Source organism: Neolamprologus brichardi, chromosome 1, assembly GCF_056152115.1.
Source record: "Neolamprologus brichardi isolate AB-2024 chromosome 1, ASM5615211v1, whole genome shotgun sequence".
In the NCBI taxonomy this organism is placed as follows: domain Eukaryota; kingdom Metazoa; phylum Chordata; class Actinopteri; order Cichliformes; family Cichlidae; genus Neolamprologus; species Neolamprologus brichardi.
The window spans coordinates 20,271,050-20,291,391 of record NC_142104.1 but is presented as its reverse complement, the minus strand read 5'-3'; the positions used below and the strand labels follow the sequence as shown (position 1 = coordinate 20,291,391).

The window sequence follows — 20,342 nt, the reverse complement described above, 5'->3', positions numbered from 1 at the left end:
CACAGTGCAAACAAAGAGTCTATGGCAAATTTACAAAGCTTACAATTCTAGAAAAATCTCCATTTATGTAAATACAACAGCCATAATTGAATGCTATTGCTGGAAACAGCCACAGTTTCACAATATTAAATTTGAGCTTTATCAAAAACTAAAAATATCATTCCCAGATTTGCATTTTCCACTGCTGTCCACATAGGATGATGTGGCTGTTGTGTTACATCATGAGGCTTAAGTGAAGCTGCCTGAGACAGGTGTTCACTTCAGCTTCATCTTTATAATTAAAACTAATTACAAGCCAACTGCCTCACCTGGAGAAGCCATTTGTTAACATAAACACCAACAGACGCTACAGTGTAAACATCATCTTCCTTTGTCATATTCTCCAGCTAATGGACTGTGATGTAATAGAGTGTGGACCGGTAGCAGTGGGAGTAGAGCGTCACTGAGCTCCTCATCCTGCGAGCCAGGGACCACCCACAGCTCTGCATCCCTCCTGTGATCACGAACACACACACACTCCTACTATGGCACGGTTCACTAGGCTAGACATAAAGGGATGCACCTCCCTGACTGTAAAGCTATATTCACACAAGACTAAACTCCCTGCAGCACAAAGTGTTGTACAGACTGCTGACACGTCAAAACAGCTCAGCAGCAATAACGTCGACACTCATTCACCTAGCGGGCCCGGCACTGGCAGAACATGATAGCTCACTCACAGCCTAAACTCCCCGCCATCACAGCTCATGGTCCCCTGTGTGCTTTCTGTGAGTTTAACAAAAGCATAAGTTCGATTTTTCCCCCACTTGTTACAATGTGGGATGATTTCTAAGCCGACACCAAAGTTGCTGTCTTATCGCATTCAATTTAATTGTTAACATGACTTAAAAGCTATTAGCCAAAAACACCAGCACGGTGTTTCTTAGTTAGTCTGGAGGTAAGAAAGTGTTTAACTCTGGAACACTAGTTTGCAGTTTTGTAACACTATCACTAACGTTGCATATATTTTACCCGAAAAAAAGATTGTCCCCATTAAAATACATTAAGGTACCCTATTCACATCTCATACAACCCTATAAAAAGGGTCTAAAATTAATGAAAGGTTAGGGACTTATTAATGAAAAAAATCCAACAAAAAATAAATAAATAACAGAACTGGGAACTTGACTATAAAACTTTTTGACCAGTGGAAATTACCATTAAGTGATCTTTAGTCATCGCATAGGTAAAAAATCCCCCTATGCTAGTGTTTTAGGTTAAGAAAAATGTAGAGATGTCAAGAAATTCCCATAACAGTAATTGACCTTTTAATAAAAACACTATCATTACACAGTAGTACAACATACAAAAAAAAAGACAAGCTGACCGCATAAATAAAAGACAAGTTCTTTTAACTGTCAACACATCATCTGATCACATTAAACTATGGTCAGTTCGCAGACTGTATATAAAAGATGGTAACCCCTATTGTTATATCACCCATTGGTTACTGTAGCTCTAGCACTTTCCATCTTTTGTAACATCTATACTTGTAAATGGCTGTGTTGAGTAAGGGAAGAAACCAGCAGACACAACACCCTCTGTGGTGATTTTACAACTAGATGTTCTTTTCGGAAACCAGACGAGCTGCCTTCACTGACCCAGAGGCACTATGACAGCAGCAGTCGTCTTTATTTATTGTAGAAAGATGTCTCGAACCGTAATGTCAGACTGTCAAAACTTTTAATATAATATCTACACCAACATCAATAAAAATATCTTCCCTGGATATATTATTATACCAGGACAGGCTTCATTTTTTTTCCATAGTAAAGTTTTCAACTTGTCATACAAAGGAGAGCTTATCACAGTGGCTCCGTCTTTAAGGTAGTTAAGCTGAAATTCAATAACCACTGAATTTTAACTCCCACATGTTGAACACTGCAGTAAAACCACCATCACTCACCACTCAACATTGTTACACTCTTGTACAGTCGCCAGTAATAGTGTTATTAGCTACAATGTAACTGCTAGGTAGTATTCATTCCCTCTTCCCTCAGGAAAACTGTCTCTGACAGATTAAATGGTCAAAATTAGTTCACCTTTGATAATGAAGCTGAAATATGGCACATAACCTACAAATACCAGACAGGCTAATATCAGCAGCTTAGCTACAGAGTGGCGAGAAGATGCCGTAGGGCCATAAAACCTGGTCTAACACCGCAGCAGCCTGAAATTTCAGCACACATCTGCTAGCAGCCAGGGGATTGAACTGCGGAGAAATTTGACCTGGTGGAAAAACAACCTTTTACACAAGAATGTGCAGGTTTAATTACTCTGCCATGACTGGGAAGAATGTAAACCTTCATCATTCAGCAAGTGGAGTTTAAAAGCCATTCCACAGTTGTGCACAAGGATAAAATATTTGCTATTTTAAATCAAGATAAATGTGAAAATAAAATCTTTGATATTATGATCAGTGGGGAGTAGGCTTCCACTTTTGGCGTTTCCATTTGAAATTCTATTTTAAAGAGACTGTAAATGTAATTTAATATTTTAAAAAAACAAAAAAAACAAAGAAACTTGGGTCTCTTCAGCTTTGCACCATCAAGTTGCAGATGCTGTGAATGTTCTTGTAGCTCCAGTAGTTCAGCCCATTGGTAGCAGTGCACAGACCTCAAAGCTCCGTAACTGCATGCTACACGCCAATATGCACAGCGGGGGGGATATATGCGGTTAACCTCAAAGCATTTGCCTACAAACTTCTACTTACAGCCTTTTATTTTTTTACCAGAACAGTTTGATATCTCCAACAGTGAGGTTGAGACAACTCATTTCAAATTTTCAGTCCTGCGGGCAAAAAGTAGCGCTTTCCTCCTGCTTGATATATTAAAACAAAAACTGAGGTGTTATTAATAATAGGATCAATCACTTGGCACAGCATCGCCAGCTTATACAGCCAGTTCTTGTATGAGGTCCCCTATATTGAGCGCCATATAATTTTAGCTGTACACTTTGCCCTGGAGGATCGCGAGGTTTCTAATAACTCTTCAAACTGCATCAAAAGCTTCACTGATGCATTTTCAAAGGGATATTTTAAAATACCGGCCAGGTCCAGAAATACACAGCTCTGAGTGAAAATATGAAAGACGACATTTTGCATTTAAAGCTTTCAGCTTTCATGTTGAGCCATTCAACCTCATTTGTTTGCCGAGTCGGATTCGGGCACAGAGAGGGAGAGAGTGAGAGAGAGGCTGCCTGGGAAATTCAAAAGAGATGTTTAGCATTTGAATAGGTGGAGCCTGTCTGCATGTGTACTTATATCCTTCAGCTCCCTGTGCTTCCAGCGTGGCCTGTGAAGCTGCAGGGTCATACATATGCTAATCAGGTCCTCCCTAAGCTGCCAAACACCACACTGTAAGAAAGTTTCGGTCATTCTTTGTGGATTGACTGTACGTGAATCACCACTGGATCATACTGAGAAAGAGGAACCGGCGTGCAGCGTTTCATTTAAATCTTTTCTTGTAAGATGCCTTCAAGTCATTTAAAATGTTTCTCAAATCTAAATATGTGCAGTTTTCTTGTTCATAATGTCAACATATACTCATTTCGGATATCACCTTTTGAGGTCTTTTAAGGTCTGTGACATACAGCTGTGTCGTTACATTCAAATTTTTAAGGTTATTTATTTAAAGTTGTGACTACTTCATCTTCTTCCTCTTAATCCATGATTTCTTTCGTCTTTTTCAGATGGCCAGATCTCCTTAGGTTAAAGCCAAAACTCTTTTTGCCATCTTTTTATATAATATATACTAACCAAAACTGTAAACCCCCAGGTATACCTGTAGCACATGTTTAGCTGACATGATCATACATAAGCCATAACAATGGAATTTCCACACCATTTCCTCTTTTCAACTCAGACTGAAACAGCTGATAAGGGCAAGCCCCTAACCTCGTTCTACAGTAAACAGCAGCAAGATGCAGTAAGTAGAACAACATCAGTGAAGTTTGACCTCAGAGTCCCGGTTTGCATGTCGAAGCAAAGTTTCAGTCTAGTCAGAAGGCCTTAAGAGAAACCTCATCACGCACGCAGAAGCATTAAGTATGCAGGCGCAATATGCAGGTGATTTAAAAATATGCAAACCCAACCTGCAAATTATATATTCATCTGTGTCTTTCCGCTTGTGTCCAAAATGAGCTGTTACCCACTCTGGGTAATTTTAGTGTCTTGAGCATTGAGTGAAGAACAACACAGCTGTCAATTACACAATAGGGCCTTCTTAATTCGTAGCTTTGCTGCTACACAATGGTACCAAACCACAGTTTGAAGAATGGAAATCAATCACACAGCACAGCAATATCCCCACTAATACATGGCTGTCATTTTCACAGTGTTTGCTTTGTTGCACGTTTTGAAAAGCTCTAAATCGGAACTGTAAAATGTAGCTTTATTGTATCGATGGGAGGCCAAATCGCCACATTAGTATGGACGCTTCAGACAACTCGTGCTTGGCGCATGGTTGGGTTCAGTTAAAATGCAAAACAGGGCACGTATCTAATTTTATTTTGCCAATTCAAAGTGAATTTTGTGCTAAAGACGCAAAAAGGAACTTAATTTAAGGAAGTGAAAATAGGAAGTTGGAGGTGCTGAGGCTCTGAAAACTAAAAGGATTTTTGGTTAGGTTATTCATCTGAGAAGAACAGACGCTTCTTTCAACCACAACAGCAACTCTGCGGGGCTCTCACTACCTGCTGAGTCATAATAAATCACACAGATACGGGAGAGAAAATAAATAACAAAAAGAGATGAAAAATCAACTCTTCACTGAAACTGATCCCTTTTAATCACTGGACTGAAAGGTCAAGTTGAAAAAAGACAAGTGCAACTAAAGACTAAAAATCAGGTTTAAAAATGGCTTCACTAATTGGAATAGTGCCTCAAGTTAGAAGAAGCCTACACCCCTCAACTTGATCACTCTCATTCAGCTTACAGCTAGGTGACGTTACAGCTCAAGAATGTAAATATCGTGTTAAAAGACATCATGTGAGCTGACTGGACTGGCATTTTTCTTTCAGCATTCAGGGGTTTTCCCTTCAGTAGAGGCAGGTGCTCTGGAAACCCCTGACAATATTACCGCAAGAGAGAGAAAAATGATAGATATCTCAGAATTTAAAAAAAATAAAATAAAAATAGCACTGTGGCCATGCTGTCATCGTCCACAGATTGTATCAGAGCCCTGGCTTTCGAAGAACTCTTCATCCACAGTTTCACATGCACATATATTCACAAAAAGCTCTATTTCATCCACAAGCCATGCTCATGCAGGTAAACTCATAACAAAGAAAAGGACCTCAGTCTCTAAGCAAAGCAGTATCAAGGTGTGTAACTACATGCTGTCCTCTTATTAGATCTTTAAGCTATTTATGTAATAGTCTGTAAAGAGCTGGGTGTGCTACAAGAGGAGGAAGAGGATGGTTACACGTTCAGCGAGGGTCTCTGGTAGATGATGAGAATGTCAGAGGTGGGATCTGACCGGTAACCTTTTGTGTCGTTACCTGAGTACCTGGTCTCCTCTAGTGAAAGCCACGAGACAGTAGGACAGCCTCGTCACATGCAATTAGATTACACTGGCATCAGTGTTACAACAACACCAAGCCTGATTTCACTGTAGGCAAAGCGTTTCCTTGTGTAAAATGTGTATGCTGCGTAGCGTCAGCATCAATTCACACGAATACACCCGGAGTGTGAAATGCAGCAAGGACTCTGTCGACAGCCTTTGAATTTAAATGCATGTCAGCGCTTTAAACGAGGCATAACCAGCCAGTAATCCCCTTCGCTCCTCATCGAGCATTACAAACAAACAGGCTGGGAGAAGATGAGCTAGGCCTGGCGTTAGGTTCGCTCTGTATTTACCCTGAAAACATACATTAACCGAATTCATAGATGACATGCACAAAAAAAGCATTACAGTCTCATTATCAACGCCGACTCTTTGTTATGATACCCGTTCATTCCTCTCTTCTTCTTCTTATTTTTATTTTTTTTTTGCCCCAGCATCAGCCCGACATTTACCCAGATGGCTAATGTGCTTACCGGACAGTTCGTCGGGTTCCAGCCCGCTTTCGGTGTCGAGTCCGCAGATCACAAAATAATCTGCGAACCGGCAGGAACCGGAGCTGAAGCCGGTGGTCATTTTGAGACTGGTCCGGTGGTACCCTTATCCCTAAAACAGGGAGCATATTAAAGGAACTCGGAGAAGTGATTTCTCCGTGCCATTACCGACGATACGCTGCTGCGAAGCTCGAAAATCACTACCGACACTGAGCTAACCTGATCAGCTCGCAGCAAGGGACATCCTTTCGAGCGCCTTCACAATAAACCTTCATACAGGGGGAAATTGGCCTTCAGAATAAAAGCCAAGAATAAATAAATAAATATATATAAATTTAAAATTTTATATGAGAAAAAAATATAACAGCATATTTTAAATATGCTAATCATATTGATTATGATTATATAAGTCTATAGTAGAAAACAACTATAACCCTAGTAGTATTTTTTTAAGAATAATAAGATTTCCAGTCAGCCACACTTAAGTTACTTACAGTGATCAAAATTGATACTAAATCATCACCTTGGCGCATGGATAATATTCATACCTAGACATATAATCATGAACGAGCGATGGTTTAAGTCTAAAAATTCTGTCATAATTTAATATTAATAATATTTCAATTGACACAATTGAAATTCAGTTACGGTATTCATTTAGAGCAATTTATTCATTTAATAATTTATTTATGAACCCAGAGACGCTCAAAGGTAGTGCCCTTGGGCAAGGAAAGATATCTGGCATTGCCTCCCAGAAAAACTGAAAGAATTAAAGTTATGTATCCATCATCTGAACCAGCTGCATAAATGTGCTACGCCAAGGTTGTGGTTTCTGAGCTTTCATCTACCAGAGATTTTAGGTGTACTGCTCAAGAGCCAAAGTGTACTCATGTATCGTAAAAAGCAATGGATTAGTTGTACTTTTTCATGGAAGCATCAAAGTGTGGTCTTCTAATATTCTATGATTTTAATTTGTTGAGTACATTAGTGAAAGAAGTCCGTATGAGTATTGTGTGAATATGTCAGGGTGCGAAAATATTTGTAGAGTAACATTACAATGAACTGTACTGCAACAGTGGATGCTGATACAAGTAACTAAACAAAATGTAAGTTGATTTAATTGATTTAATAAAGAACATCAGTGCGTTGTCATTCCTCTAAGTGTTATGACACTTATGTCATGTTTTTGTTAATTGTTAAATCAAAGTTAAACGTTTCCATCTGTTATATGTTAAAAACATTACCGCTGCTACACATGCAAAACTAGATTACACTTAATAGGTTATTTTAACCAAACAGGGCGTGCTGCTTTACAGTTATGTTACAATGTCACCACCTGGTGGCACTAAATAACTAACGACTGCTTTCTTTGTTGTATATTTCAGTATTATTAAATATGTGCACTGTACAGACTATGTTCAGAACTCATATTGTGTAAAGATTTTAATGACTCAATAAATACATATTTAAAAAAAAACAGAACAGAAATTTGAAATCTGTAAACACTTCATACTGCAATACATCACTGCACAGTACAGAATAATACTGCTTTTTGAAATGTTGCAGAGGGATACAGAAGAAGTATCACACATTGTCACTGATTGGGTAAGACGATGGGGGGGATTAACCAGTTGGTATAGTAGGTTAAGTTGAAATTAGGTGTAAGGTTTAAATATTTTAGAAAAAGTTACCAACTATCATTTGTTGGCATATTTAGCATTACAGGGGAATAAGAGGTTACTCATAGCTGCAACAGGAATCATTTCACAGCATTTTGCTACTTTACTTAACGAAGGTTCTTTATCCATTGCAGATGTTTCAAAAAACGGTAACCAAAAAACCATTTAACTACTGTAGCGCTGTTTCCTCCTTTTACATCAATTAATGTTTATGCAGTCTTTTATAATCTGGGTTTGAGAGTTTAATATTCATACAGTAGTACAGTAGATACAATGTCCATTAAGACATAAGCAAAAACATGAAATCTCCTGATGCACAACTCTAAATGTGCATTTTTAAGAGATCTAGGTTAAGATTTGTTACCTACATGTACATTCACTGCGTCTGTTAACTGTCCAGGTTTTTAGCAGCAGGAGCAATGAGTTACCTTGGTACACAGGCAACAAATTTAGAGGGAAATATAATCTATAAGCTTTTTGTTTTTTTATATAACAGGACATAAACAGCCATTCAAAACACTTTAAAGAACACAATCTAGCAACATAAATCAGGCAACACAGCACATTTCCCAAGGTGAAGAAAAGGAAGCAGTAAAAGCAAGGCAAGGCTCAGACACTGCACAGTCTGTTGGCAGACTTATTGAGCTCAATGGTCGGTCATCCAAAATATCAAAATCACTAGTTAGATATCGTAGGGTGGAGATGAACGCAGATGATCACAGTACAAAAAAAAAAAAAAAAAAAAAAAGGCAATCTCAGCCTTTGACTTTTAAAATTTACAAACCAAGACAACTGTGTTGACTTTCAAGAACTGTTCAGTGCACCAGCGAGATCTACATTTACTGTTTAAATAAAAATACCAGCTAGAGATGCTGAGTTTGACACCCTGCAGTTTGGATGTCCTGTGAAAAAAATATTATATTGGCCTAGTCTGTACTTTAAATACTTTCAAGCATTCAGTAGCAAAGTAGATTATAATATGGAAACATGGATGAAAGAAAAAGGGAAGTTGTCTGGCAGAAGATGCAGGCACACTTTTAGGAAGATCACTGAATTACTCACATGTCAACAAAACACAAACTTCCGAAGATCAGTGCTTACGTGTTTCCTTTTCTCTACATATTAATGTATGCCCAAACTCTGCATATAGTCGCCAGAGCACGGACCCTGTGTCAAAATGCACTTTGAAAAGACTAAAATCCCCTTTGAGAAGTAGTGCGAAAATTATTGCTATAGTGCAAATCAGATTCTATTAAGTAGACAAATGCAGAAGAAATAAATATTAAAACGGGAGTGGGTGTTAAAGGTGCTACTAACAGGATGTAGCAACTCTTCTGTTGTTGTCCAAGTGCCTGTTTGTTGAGTATTTAGAAATAAAATGTCCAGAATAATCTGAACAAGATGCTGATTGCACTGTTCGATGACAGAGTTCCTAAAAAGACAACACAGGCACGTTATTCCCCATGAAAAAAGGCCATGTGGAACAACTGTGACCTGCACTTTAGGAAAGCATCCTGCAAGCGGCACCTTTTATTGTCTGAAGAAGATCATACAATTATATAACAAGCAGTGCATTAAATAAAAACAACAAAAAAAACAGTTTCTAATATTTATACCATGAGTCACAGAAACCAAAAACAACTTGTGCAAGCAGTGGACTGTTTGTACTTTACTTGACATCAGGAACAACCCACCACTGCATGCATTTTTGTGGTTGATGAGTGCTTGGCAATTCCTCCACCGCCTACGAGACGGATGCGGAGCAGCTTCAGTGACCGCTGCATGTTCCTGAGGCAAGGTAAGGGAGATGTTGGGATAAGCCAGCAGATGAGTTGCTGAGGTGAGGTGACGGGCTCTACTCTAGTTTCTGCTGCAGCTTCTTCTGGAAGCAGACGGGTAAAATCGAGAGCACGGCTAGTACACCGAGCACAGCTAGGGAGTTCCAGGAGACGGCTTCGCCCGCCGTGGTGAGTTTGTACAGTGTTGTACCTGCGTTGATTGCTACAAAGGATGGTGGAGCCACTCCTGTTGATCAGTGTGGAATGAAGGTTAGTCATTGGTGGAAAACATTACCGAAATGGATCCAGCAGTAGAGAGAAAAACAGTCTTACCAAGAAAGGTACCGATGAAGAAAACCCCCAAAGGCACATTGATGACAGGTGAGGTGATGTTGATGAACCAGTTGGGTAGAAAGGGGGTTATCCTCAGGAAGATGATGTAATTGATTAAATGATTTCTATGTTTGTCAACCTGCCATTAAAATAAAATATAAGAAAAATCATGAGCAGAATATTTCTGAAATTACAAACAATAAATGAATGATCAGCTTTTATTAAAATCATGTTGGAAGACTGCTGTGCTGTGGAATACTGGGTAATACTGGGGATATTAAAGCTCATCTCATTAAGCAATTATTAAAACATGTATAGCACGATAGAGAGAGAAATCAAATTTAAAACCCATCTCTTCGCATACAAAGTCTTGACTAATTCAGTCCAATCTTATCTTAAAGACCTCATAGTACCATATCACTCCAATAGAGCACTTCACTCTCACACTGCATGCTTCCTTGTGGTTCGTAGGGTATTTAAAAGCAGGAGGCAGTCTTTAGTTTTCACACCCCTCTTCTGCGGAAACAGCTACCAGTTTGAATTCTTTATTTTTAAATGGTAATAAATGGCCTGTATTTATATAGCGCTTTTACTAGTCCCTAAGGACCCCAAAGCGCTTTACATATCCAGTCATCCACCCATTCACACACACATTCACACACTGGTGATGGCAAGCTACATTGTAGCCACAGCCACCCTGGGGCGCACTGACAGAGGCGAGGCTGCCGGACACTGGCGCCACCGGGCCCTCTGACCACCACCAGTAGGCAACGGGTGAAGTGTCTTGCCCAAGGACACAACGACCGAGACTGTCCAAGCCGGGGCTCGAACCGGCAACCTTCCGATTACAAGGCGAACTCCCAACTCTTGAGCCACGATCGCCCTTTTATGTACTCTCTCCCCCAAACATTAAGAACTGCGGACTCAGTAGCTGTTTTTAAAAAACAACTCAAAACTTACCTTTTTAAAACTGCTTTTGGTTAATTTTTTGCCTGTTTTATTTTCTCTTTTTAAATCTTTTTATGACTTGTAATCTTATGTGCAGCACTTTGTGATTCTGTCTTGAAAGGTGCTATATAAATAAAAATTCATTTATTTATTTATTTATTTTTAAGATTAGGCTTAAAACTTTCCTTTTTGCTAAAGCGCATAGCCTAGGCTGCTGGGGGCTTTCCATAAAGTACTTCTTCACTCATTACAAGCTTACAAACCACTTTGATCATTAGTTATTATTAATCTCTGGTCCTTTTCCACAGCAGGTCGTTTGTACCGTCTTCCTCCCCTCCCCTCAAACCGATTGTGAAAAATGTCCACCCCTCCCTGAACGTGGTTCTTCCTGAGGTCTCTTCCTGTTAAAAGGGAGTTTTTCCTTCCCATGGTTGCCAGGTGCATGCTTAAAGGGGGTCGTTTGATTTTTTGGGGCTTCCTCTATATTATTGTAGGGTCTTTACATTATAGTATAAAGCATCTTGAGGTAAATGTTGTTGTTGTTATTTGGCAATATATTTGTGGGTCTTTAAATGCAATTCAAAACCAGTACAACTAAAGCAAAGCACAAAGAAAATGCATAAATATATGAAAAGAACAAAAAACCCCAAAATAAAACAAACAAAAAAAAGTTCTTTCCTGTCAAAGCTCTTACCTGCTGAGACCATTTCTGTGCTCGCTCTGTGAGATATCTGTAGACCACTGGTCTGCCCACCAGATATGACAGCATATAACAGAACGAAGCACCCAAGCCAGAGCACTGCCAACAGACAGAAAATGATGAGTGACTGAGGAAGATAATACAGAAAAAAAATCTCAAAGCTGGAAGCAGAAATGACTCTTCTGGTAACTGACTTATAAAACGTTTAGAGTCCTTCACAAATTAAATATGTATCTCTAAATACAGTTATTAACTATAATGCAACACAATTTCCATATTCCATCGCTTTCATAATGCTAGCAGCAGAGGTGAGGTGTTAAGAAAAGCTGCATGTAGTTTCAAAGAAAAGGTCTCTGGGTTTTCACACTAACCAAAGCCCTTCTTGGCTGTAACAGCAAAAACATCAAGGTATAGTGTGAACAAGGCTAAACCACTAGTGTGAATGCATCGCGTTTTTACAGGGAAAAAAAAAGTCCACAAGAAAAAACAACCAGCCAAGTGGTCACAGCAGACTATGATGCAACATAGTCACACGCAGCTGTATGCTGTTCATGCAGGTACTGAGGTTAAACTGGTGACAATGTTAAACGTGACATTTTCATTCTATCCTTGCATGTTTAAATGTGGAATTTCCCTTCAAAAATATACAAAAAGCCACGTGATTACACTGCTGTCTGCTCTACATTTACAGTTGTGGTTGGAAGTGTTGCATAAATTCATCATGGGCATGAATTTCATGATCATTTTAGGCCACAGAGTGAAATTATTGTACAGCATACATCTTTAATGACTTTAAAAACAAAAATTGTGTCCACGAGTTTTAATTTATCTTAGATTTTCTTCTAATCCATACAGGGTTGAAAATATACATACAAGCTAAAGCTAATAAGTGGTGCTGAAGGTTCTATAGTGTCTTTGAACGTGACAAAGTTAAGGCCTATTGATTTCTAAGTAGTGATCATGATTAACTGGATCTTTGCCAGCATAAAAAGGATTATTTGGTCAGACCAAAGCACTGACAAACATCGTGGCAATGGTGGAAAAAAAAAAAATCAAAAGAACTCAGTAAAGTTCTAAGAAGGTGAGCTTTGGATTTACAAAAGTTGGGAAGGTCTCTTGGAGCCAGTTCTAAACAACTGTAGATTCCAGTTGTACAAGTTAATCAGACGAGTCACCACTTTACCAAGGTCTGGAAGAAGGCCTTGAGAGGATATTGGCTAGGATGCTCAGGAACAACCAAACCAAGGCTCATGAATTGCAAACTGTTGAAAACCTCAACTGAAATTTGCAGCTGCCCACATGGACGAGCAAAAGAGCTTTTGGAGAAAAGTATTACAATCGTATCAAACAAAGATTAAGCTATTTGGTCACGAGTTATATTTGGAGGGAGTAAAGGTGAGGCTAAGAACACGATATCAGCTGTAGCCTTAGTATCAGGCTCTGGGGCTGTTTTGCTGCACTGGTATTGGTACATTGGAAAAAGTAGATGAAATGATGAATAAGGACTACTTCCAAATTCTTCAAATTCTCTTCTAATCAACAGCTACAAAGTTGAAACTTTGACACGGTTGTGTGTTCCAACAGGACAATGATCCCAAACACACCAAAACTGGTTTTATAACAGATAAAGTTCAACTTCTGGAAGAGCATTCCCAAAGCTCTGACCTCAACCCTTTTGAAAATGTTTGGATTGTGCTTAAAAATCAACTAATTTAAATGTGGTAAGATGGAAAATTTTGCAAAGAAAAGTGGTCAAACATTCAGCCAGACTTATGCAGGAGGTTGATGATGATGGTTGCCAAAAGCATCTGGTTGTGGTGCAGCTTGCTAAGGGACATTTAATCAATCACTTTTCCCCCCTTCTTTAAAGTCATTAAAACCATAACTGTAAATTATAATTCCACTGTATGAAAAACTAAGAGATGTAATCATCCATCTATTTAACAAAAGGCTGTGGCTTGACATCCTTACATAAATAAACTCAATGTTTTTTTCTTACAAATTTCATACTGTTCTTACTCACCAAGCACACCAAGAAAAGGGCCAGAGGGAACGGATAAAGATATCCAGACAGTATGCTGAGGAAGATCGATCCAGGGATTGCAAAAGTCTGGAGGCTGGTAAAAGTGTTAAGGTGTATTTCTTTAAAAATGAGCTCCACACAAGATTCCTCTTCCCACATAAGTCCTAAAAGAAAAACCCACTACAATGATGGTAATACTTTATCTGTAGGTTGAGCAGTTAAAATGAGATTGTGTGCACACACTAGATTTATCCTCAGAGACATCCAATATTGGATACAAAGTTCTGCTTGCTTGACTTTTACAGCAGACTTAGAGCTGACACTCTGAAAGAATGACTCAGATTTTTTCTAATAATAAGTTTAACATGTGGGAGATACCACTGACAGTTCTGAAAGTTCATACATGGTCATACTTTGTCAGGAATGCCAGCTGAAGGATTCAGTCACAAGAAACTAATGAAGCTGTAGCCAGAAAAAGACAATAAAATAATAACTTCAGGTAGCACAAAGTTAACTGAATAGCTAGTGCAAACTATCAATGCAAACCAGACAGCTTTACTTAGCCTGAACCTCAGCAAAGTAGTTCAGAGTAAGTAGTAAAGTACATATTTTACATAAAGGGTGACGTTTTCTCCAAGGATACAAAACATATGTTGCAAAGTAGGCCACCAACACCTGGGTGTAGTAGGTGTCTTTGTACTTAGACAATACTGTTCCCAAAGCTTTAGCATCATCCATGTCTTTGGGGATCTTGATTTTCTCCATTTCATCACTGAAAAAAATAAATAAAAAATCTTGTGTCAGTCACAATTTACTTAAAACCCTTTCCAATCGTTTTTAATATATAAAAATCAGCAAATGATTATGTAATTGGTTTGTGAATTAGCACTACCGGTGAGAATAGTGCGTTTCTTCGCAGGTATGTTAAAAATTGAAGCTGTACAAGAACAGAGAAAAACTCTACGTGCATGTTTTACTCTTATGGGTCCAACTCTTCTAATGAACGATGTCTACCAGCAGTTAATAATAATTCATACTTTACTGATCCCCGTGGGGAAATTCCTCTCTGCATTTAACCCATTCACTTAATGACTGGATCTGTCCAGTTTTCCATTGCCAATTTCATGTTGACATATTCTCTTACTGCTTCTAAATCATATCTCAGCAGTTCTGGACTTGAATACTATGTCAGAATTACTATCTCATTTTTAGCCTTTTCATTTAACTAACAAAAACTGCCAAAATCCACCAGTACAGAGCTCCTAATAACTATGTACAGTGGGGCAAAAAAGTATTTAGTCAGCCACCGATTGTGCAAGTTCCCCCACTTAAAATGATGACAGAGGTCAGTAATTTGCACCAGAGGTACACTTCAACTGTGAGAGACAGAATGTGAAAAAAAAATCCATGAATTCACATGGTAGGATTTGTAAAGAATTTATTCGTAAATCAGGGTGGAAGATAAGTATTTGGTCACCTCAAACAAGGAAAATCCCTGGCTCTCACAGACCTGTAACGTCTTCTGTAAGAAGCTTTTCTGTCCCCCACTCGTTACCTGTATGAATGGCACCTGTTTGACCTCATCATCTGTATAAAAGACACCTGTCCACAGCCTCAACCAGTCAGACTCCAAACTCCGCCATGGCCAAGACCAAAGAGCTTTCGAAGGACACCAGGAAAAGAATTGTAGACCTGCACCAGACTGGGAAGAGTGAATCTACAATAGGCAAGCAGCTTGGTGTGAAAAAATCAACTGTGGGAGCAATCATCAGAAAATGGAAGACATACAAGACCACTGATAATCTCCCTCGATCTGGGGCTCCACGCAAGATCTCATCCCGTGGGGTCAAAATGATCATGAGAACGGTGAGCAAAGATCCCAGAACCACACGGGGGGACCTGGTGAATGACCTGCAGAGAGCTGGGACCAAAGTAACAAAGGTCACCATCAGTAACACACTACAACGGCAGGGAATCAAATCCCGCAGTGCCAGACGTGTTCCGCTGCTGAAGCCAGTGCATGTCCAGGCCCGTCTGAAGTTTGCCAGAGAGCACATGGATGATACAGCAGAGGATTGGGAGAATGTCATGTGGTCAGATGAAACCAAAGTAGAACTTTTTGGTATAAACTCAACTCGTCGTGTTTGGAGGAAGAAGAATACTGAGTTGCATCCCAAGAACACCATACCTACTGTGAAGCATGGGGGTGGAAACATCATGCTATGGGGCTGTTTTTCTGCCAAGGGGACAGGACGACTGATCCGTGTTAAGGACAGAATGAATGGGGCCAAGTATCGTGAGATTTTGAGCCAAAACCTCCTTCCATCAGTGAGAACTTTGAAGATGAAACGAGGCTGGGTCTTCCAACATGACAATGATCCAAAACACACCGCCCGGGCAACAAAGGAGTGGCTCCGTAAGAAGCATTTGAAAGTCCTGGAGTGGCCTAACCAGTCTCCAGACCTCAACCCCGTAGAAAATCTGTGGCGGGAGTTGAAAGTCCGTGTTGCTCAGCGACAGCCCCAAAACATCACTGCTCTTGAGAAGATCTGCATGGAGGAATGGGCCAAAATACCAGCTACTGTGTGTGCAAACCTGGTAAAGACCTATAGTAAACGTTTGACCTCTGTTATTGCCAACAAAGGTTATGTTACAAAGTATTGAGTTGTATTTTTGTTATTGACCAAATACTTATTTTCCACCCTGATTTACGAATAAATTCTTTACAAATCCTACCATGTGAATTCATGGATTTTTTTTTTCACATTCTGTCTCTCACAGTTGAAGTGTACCTCTGGTGCAAATTACTGACCTCTGTCATCATTTTAAGTGGGGGAACTTGCACAATCGGTGGCTGACTAAATACTTTTTTGCCCCACTGTATATCAGGAGTGCACCGGTGCCTGGCTGTCTTGGTTAACTCTTCACTTGATTAACTATTTTACTAGCAAGGCATTACAAACACAGTCAAGCTCACCTGCACTTAAAAATAGTGGAGGCTTGAGTTCAAAGCAACCCCTGAGGCCATTTACTGTATCTCCACTCTGCTATGCCCCTCTATTTTTCTTTTATTTACATTTCTAAACAAAGAGTAAAGCCTCCCCAAAGAATTCAAAACGATCTCCAATGTCGCGGCTAAACACTGAGGGAGATTACGCTTTTGAAGCAGCCAATGGTCTCAAAAGACATTTTTAAATGCATTTGTTTTCATTAACATTTAAGCTGAAATCCTAACTTCATTGAATAAAGATCCAAACATTATGTGGTTTGTCTCCTTTGCCCCAAATTCAATTTAATTGCACAGTATTTGTATAGCAGTCCCGAGGGCACTCAGTAAGGAAAAGACCACAAAATATTATAGAGACAATCCCAACTAGTTATAAAGCAATTTCTGACAGTTTTTTTATACAGAGTATTTTATGAATAGGTACCGAACAAAACTACTAACAGAAAGTGTAACTCGTCATTAGCTGGTGAGAAAACAGTCATCAAGATAATGACAGCTTTGCCTTCAAAACAAGACGACCTACAGCTCAAGTTGTGTTGTACTCAGCAAGCTGTTTATTGTTTGTTTGTTTGTCTTTTAACCATGACTCATCACCATTCAGTTTTCAAGCCTGTGTGCTCTGAATGGAAATAAAGTTATATACATCCTACCTGTGAAACAGCAGAAATGAATCTATTAAACAGAAAAGCAATGTCTAGTAAAATGCACTCCTTCAGATCTGATAAGTGTTTTGGGTAAACTGTACTTCATGCTGAAACAACCACACCAGGGCAACTTACTCAGAAAGCTCTGGGAAGTTCCTGTAAACAAGGTACATGACTGAGGCAGAGCAGGTGAAGATGGACACCAGAATCAGCAGAGACATGCGTGCTGAGCCCCCTGCGCTATGCTGAATCTCTGTGGAGAGAGAAAGTAAGTCAAACACCCAGTTAACATAGAGTAAACTATAATCAGATAAACATCCTACAAGTAAGCTTTTGTATAATTAGCATCACTCATTTAAGCCACTACTGGGAACCGAACCTCTCTCTCTCGAGAGAGAGAGAGAGACACTCGTGGCTATGGCTGAGACTGTCTCTTTAATGATGCTTTCAGCATAAACATTATAGAAAGGGAGAACTGCAATATCTAACTGTGAGATCTTTATATATGCAGAGAGGAAGTTCTTTTTTTGTGCTGTTTGCTCATTTAAAACCACACTACTACCCTGCAGCACACTATGATGGTCTGCCAACACATACTGAGTCTGATGTCACATACATATTTGATGATAGCTTATGACACTGACGATAAGCTGACACCTGAGAGTAAAATATGAATGTTATAGTCTTTAATTGTTCAATTAATATTTAAAATTTGTAAGTTTTTGATTGAAGCTGACTTTACCATCAGCTTCAATCAAATACTTGGCACTAATAAAGTTTATGCTTAAAAAGGTGCGGTTAAATACATTCTCAACAAAGTTTGTGTGACATAAAAACACAACCGAGAATGACGTCAGAAAGCAGTATTGCCATCTGGTCACTCCTGCCATTAAGATGCATCTTGTCTGATCCAATCACAGTTGGACAGATGTAATCACTTGCAGCACATTCAGAGGTGATCTGAGACAAACATAGCACTTCATCAGTCCACACATGGCTTTAGAATGAGCGTGGATATCACTTCCCAGCACTTATGCAAATAAACCTCATAGCTGTGTGCCACTTTTCCTCTTTAACAGCAGGACACAGCTATGCACTTCTGATGCCTTGTCTGGTGGAAATTAAGACCAAGTCTAGTTGAGGCATACATTTTATTTAAAAAAAAAATGGACCTGGCCAGCAGGACACCAGGTTCCAAAGTCAGCTGATTTTCCAGCAACTCATTAGCCCTTTCTGACAGAGTGTGAGTGGTTCCTTACTCCTTCATTATTTTCCACTTGGCACTCCCCAGTTTTATCTTCTCGTCCAATATGGTCACTTCCAGTTCCAAAAAGCCCATAGCCAAATGCCACACTCAAGGGTTTTACTCTACAAAGCAATGTGTTAAGTCAGCATGGCTATGTCCACTTTATGGATCCAGGCAAACCGAATCAACCAAAATATACGACACACTCAAAATGCATTTCTATATGTTTTTATGTTTGTTTGTTTTGTTTTCTGTTGCGATTCTTACCTGAGCTGGTCAATTGGACAAGAAGGAACAAAGTTCATAAAAAAAACAAAACAAAACACTTCAGCTCTGAACTCATGTGAGTCCTTGACTGAAGGGAAACACTCATATGTAATCCACGCGCCATGTGTACAAGGTAAGTACAATACCTGTTAATATGTAATAAAGTTCACATACACCCTGTAACCTTAGCTACTTTTGACATTGCTTTAAGTGATGGTAGAGTACATTTACTCACTATTTGCACTTTTCTTTTTCATTTACAGTTATTGCAAATCGATACATTACACTTAATATAATAGCTCTTTGACATGAGCTTTTGAAATGCAGTTAGAATTAAGTTTAATTAACAATGCACAGTTAATTAAACTTCATTTACACAAAATGGATAAATAGAACTTTAACCCCCCCTCAAAAAAATTGAAACTGAAATAACTTTAGAATTACTTTCCGCACATTTTTCTGGAAGTAAGAGCTTTTATGATTAATCTTATGGAGTACTTTTGGTCATATCCTTATAAGGATATGACCAAAAGATGAGGTATTCATCTCCTCTAACTTAAAGTATACTTTACCGTTAAAAGTATAAAGTATGCTTTACCGTAAAGTATACTATACCGTTTTCCTCTAACGGTAAAGTTACAATATGGTCACTTCCAGTTCCAAAAAGCTCATAGCCAAATGCCACACTCAAGGGTTTTACTCTACAAAGCAATGTGTTAAGTCAGCATCGCTACGTCCACTTTATGGATCCAGGCAAACCGAATCTGATTATTTTATTTATTATTTATTGATTATTATTCCGTTTTTATCTCCTCTACCTCTAACGGTAGAGGAGATCTCCTCTAACTTTACCGTTAGAGGAAAACGGTGAAGTATACTTTACCGTTTTCCTCTAACAGTAGAGGAGATCTCCTCTAACTTTACCGTTAGAGGAAAACGGTAAAGTATACTTTACCGTTAGAGGAGATGAATACTTCCCCAACCGTCTTTGTTAACCAACAGTTTATCTTTTCGCTGATAAAAGATTTAGTAATTTAAACTATTAGGTTAATGTAGGCATGCTGACTAAACATTTAAGTTATTACACCTTAAATGGGGCTGAGGTGGATTTTTGGCTAACTTTGTGATGTGTTGTTTATAAGGTTTGGCGATACAAAGTACAGCGTCGAAATCAAGGAGGGCTAACTTTAGCTAGCTGGTTCAGGCTGCTTCGCAATACGCAACGTCTCAAAGTTAAAAGGACGCAGTCGAGTGGTCATATTGCTTCATCTGTCTATTCCATCTATTTGCTTTCCTCTTCTTTTTCGTTCACATTTAACAATTAGCTACCGCCATGAACCTACCTTTCACGACTTTGGAGTTACTGGCATTAGCCTTCACCTCTTCCTGTGCCACGGACAAGCCGTCCGTGTCTCTGGTTTCTCTCCGCTTTTTGGCCATTTTCTGAGATAACGTTAAGATTAGCGGTACCGAGATGTAGTGGAGTAACAACCGGCAAGTCGATCGAGTGACCGGTATGTCGACAGCCTGATGACACGTTACACTGATTGACCTTTTACCTTCACATTCGGGAGCAAACCTCCACCATTTACAACAGCGCCCCCAGCGGCAGGATTGCCACAT

The 20,342-nt window shown here is 39.2% G+C and overlaps 2 protein-coding genes across 6 annotated transcripts in view; both read right to left on the bottom strand.

Moving 5' to 3' along the window:
- Positions 1-6,317, bottom strand: part of dennd5a (DENN/MADD domain containing 5A) — a 34,925-nt gene extending 28,608 nt beyond the window's left edge. For all 5 annotated transcript variants that reach the window (XM_087839339.1, XM_087839343.1, XM_035911311.2 and 2 more), the window contains exon 1: positions 6,077-6,317. In XM_087839339.1, the coding sequence (XP_087695465.1) occupies positions 6,077-6,176 (100 nt within the window). In that variant the 5' untranslated portion in view covers positions 6,177-6,317. The remainder of the gene's footprint in view (positions 1-6,076) is intronic.
- A 1,930-nt stretch (positions 6,318-8,247) lies between these two features.
- On the bottom strand, positions 8,248-20,274 carry tmem41b (transmembrane protein 41B). The gene is made up of 7 exons (XM_006780174.3): positions 20,063-20,274; positions 17,342-17,459; positions 14,199-14,327; positions 13,556-13,649; positions 11,527-11,631; positions 9,885-10,023; positions 8,248-9,798 (listed from the first exon to the last, which is right to left on the bottom strand). Exons 1-7 carry the CDS (start codon positions 20,157-20,159, stop codon positions 9,629-9,631), a joined length of 852 nt encoding a protein of 283 aa, XP_006780237.1. The 5' UTR covers positions 20,160-20,274; the 3' UTR covers positions 8,248-9,628.
- Between the last annotated feature and the right edge of the window lie 68 nt (positions 20,275-20,342).

Coding starts and splice junctions, on each gene's coding strand:
- tmem41b (XM_006780174.3), bottom strand. CDS start 20,159: ATGGCCAAAAAGCGGAGAGAAACCAGAGACACGGACGGCTTGTCCGTG. Junction 14,328..17,341: donor AACTTCCCAGAGCTTTCTGA/GTAAGTTGCCCT, acceptor TATTTTTTTCAG/TGATGAAATGGAGAAAATCA. Junction 11,632..13,555: donor CCCTTTTCTTGGTGTGCTTG/GTGAGTAAGAAC, acceptor GTCTGTTGGCAG/TGCTCTGGCTTGGGTGCTTC.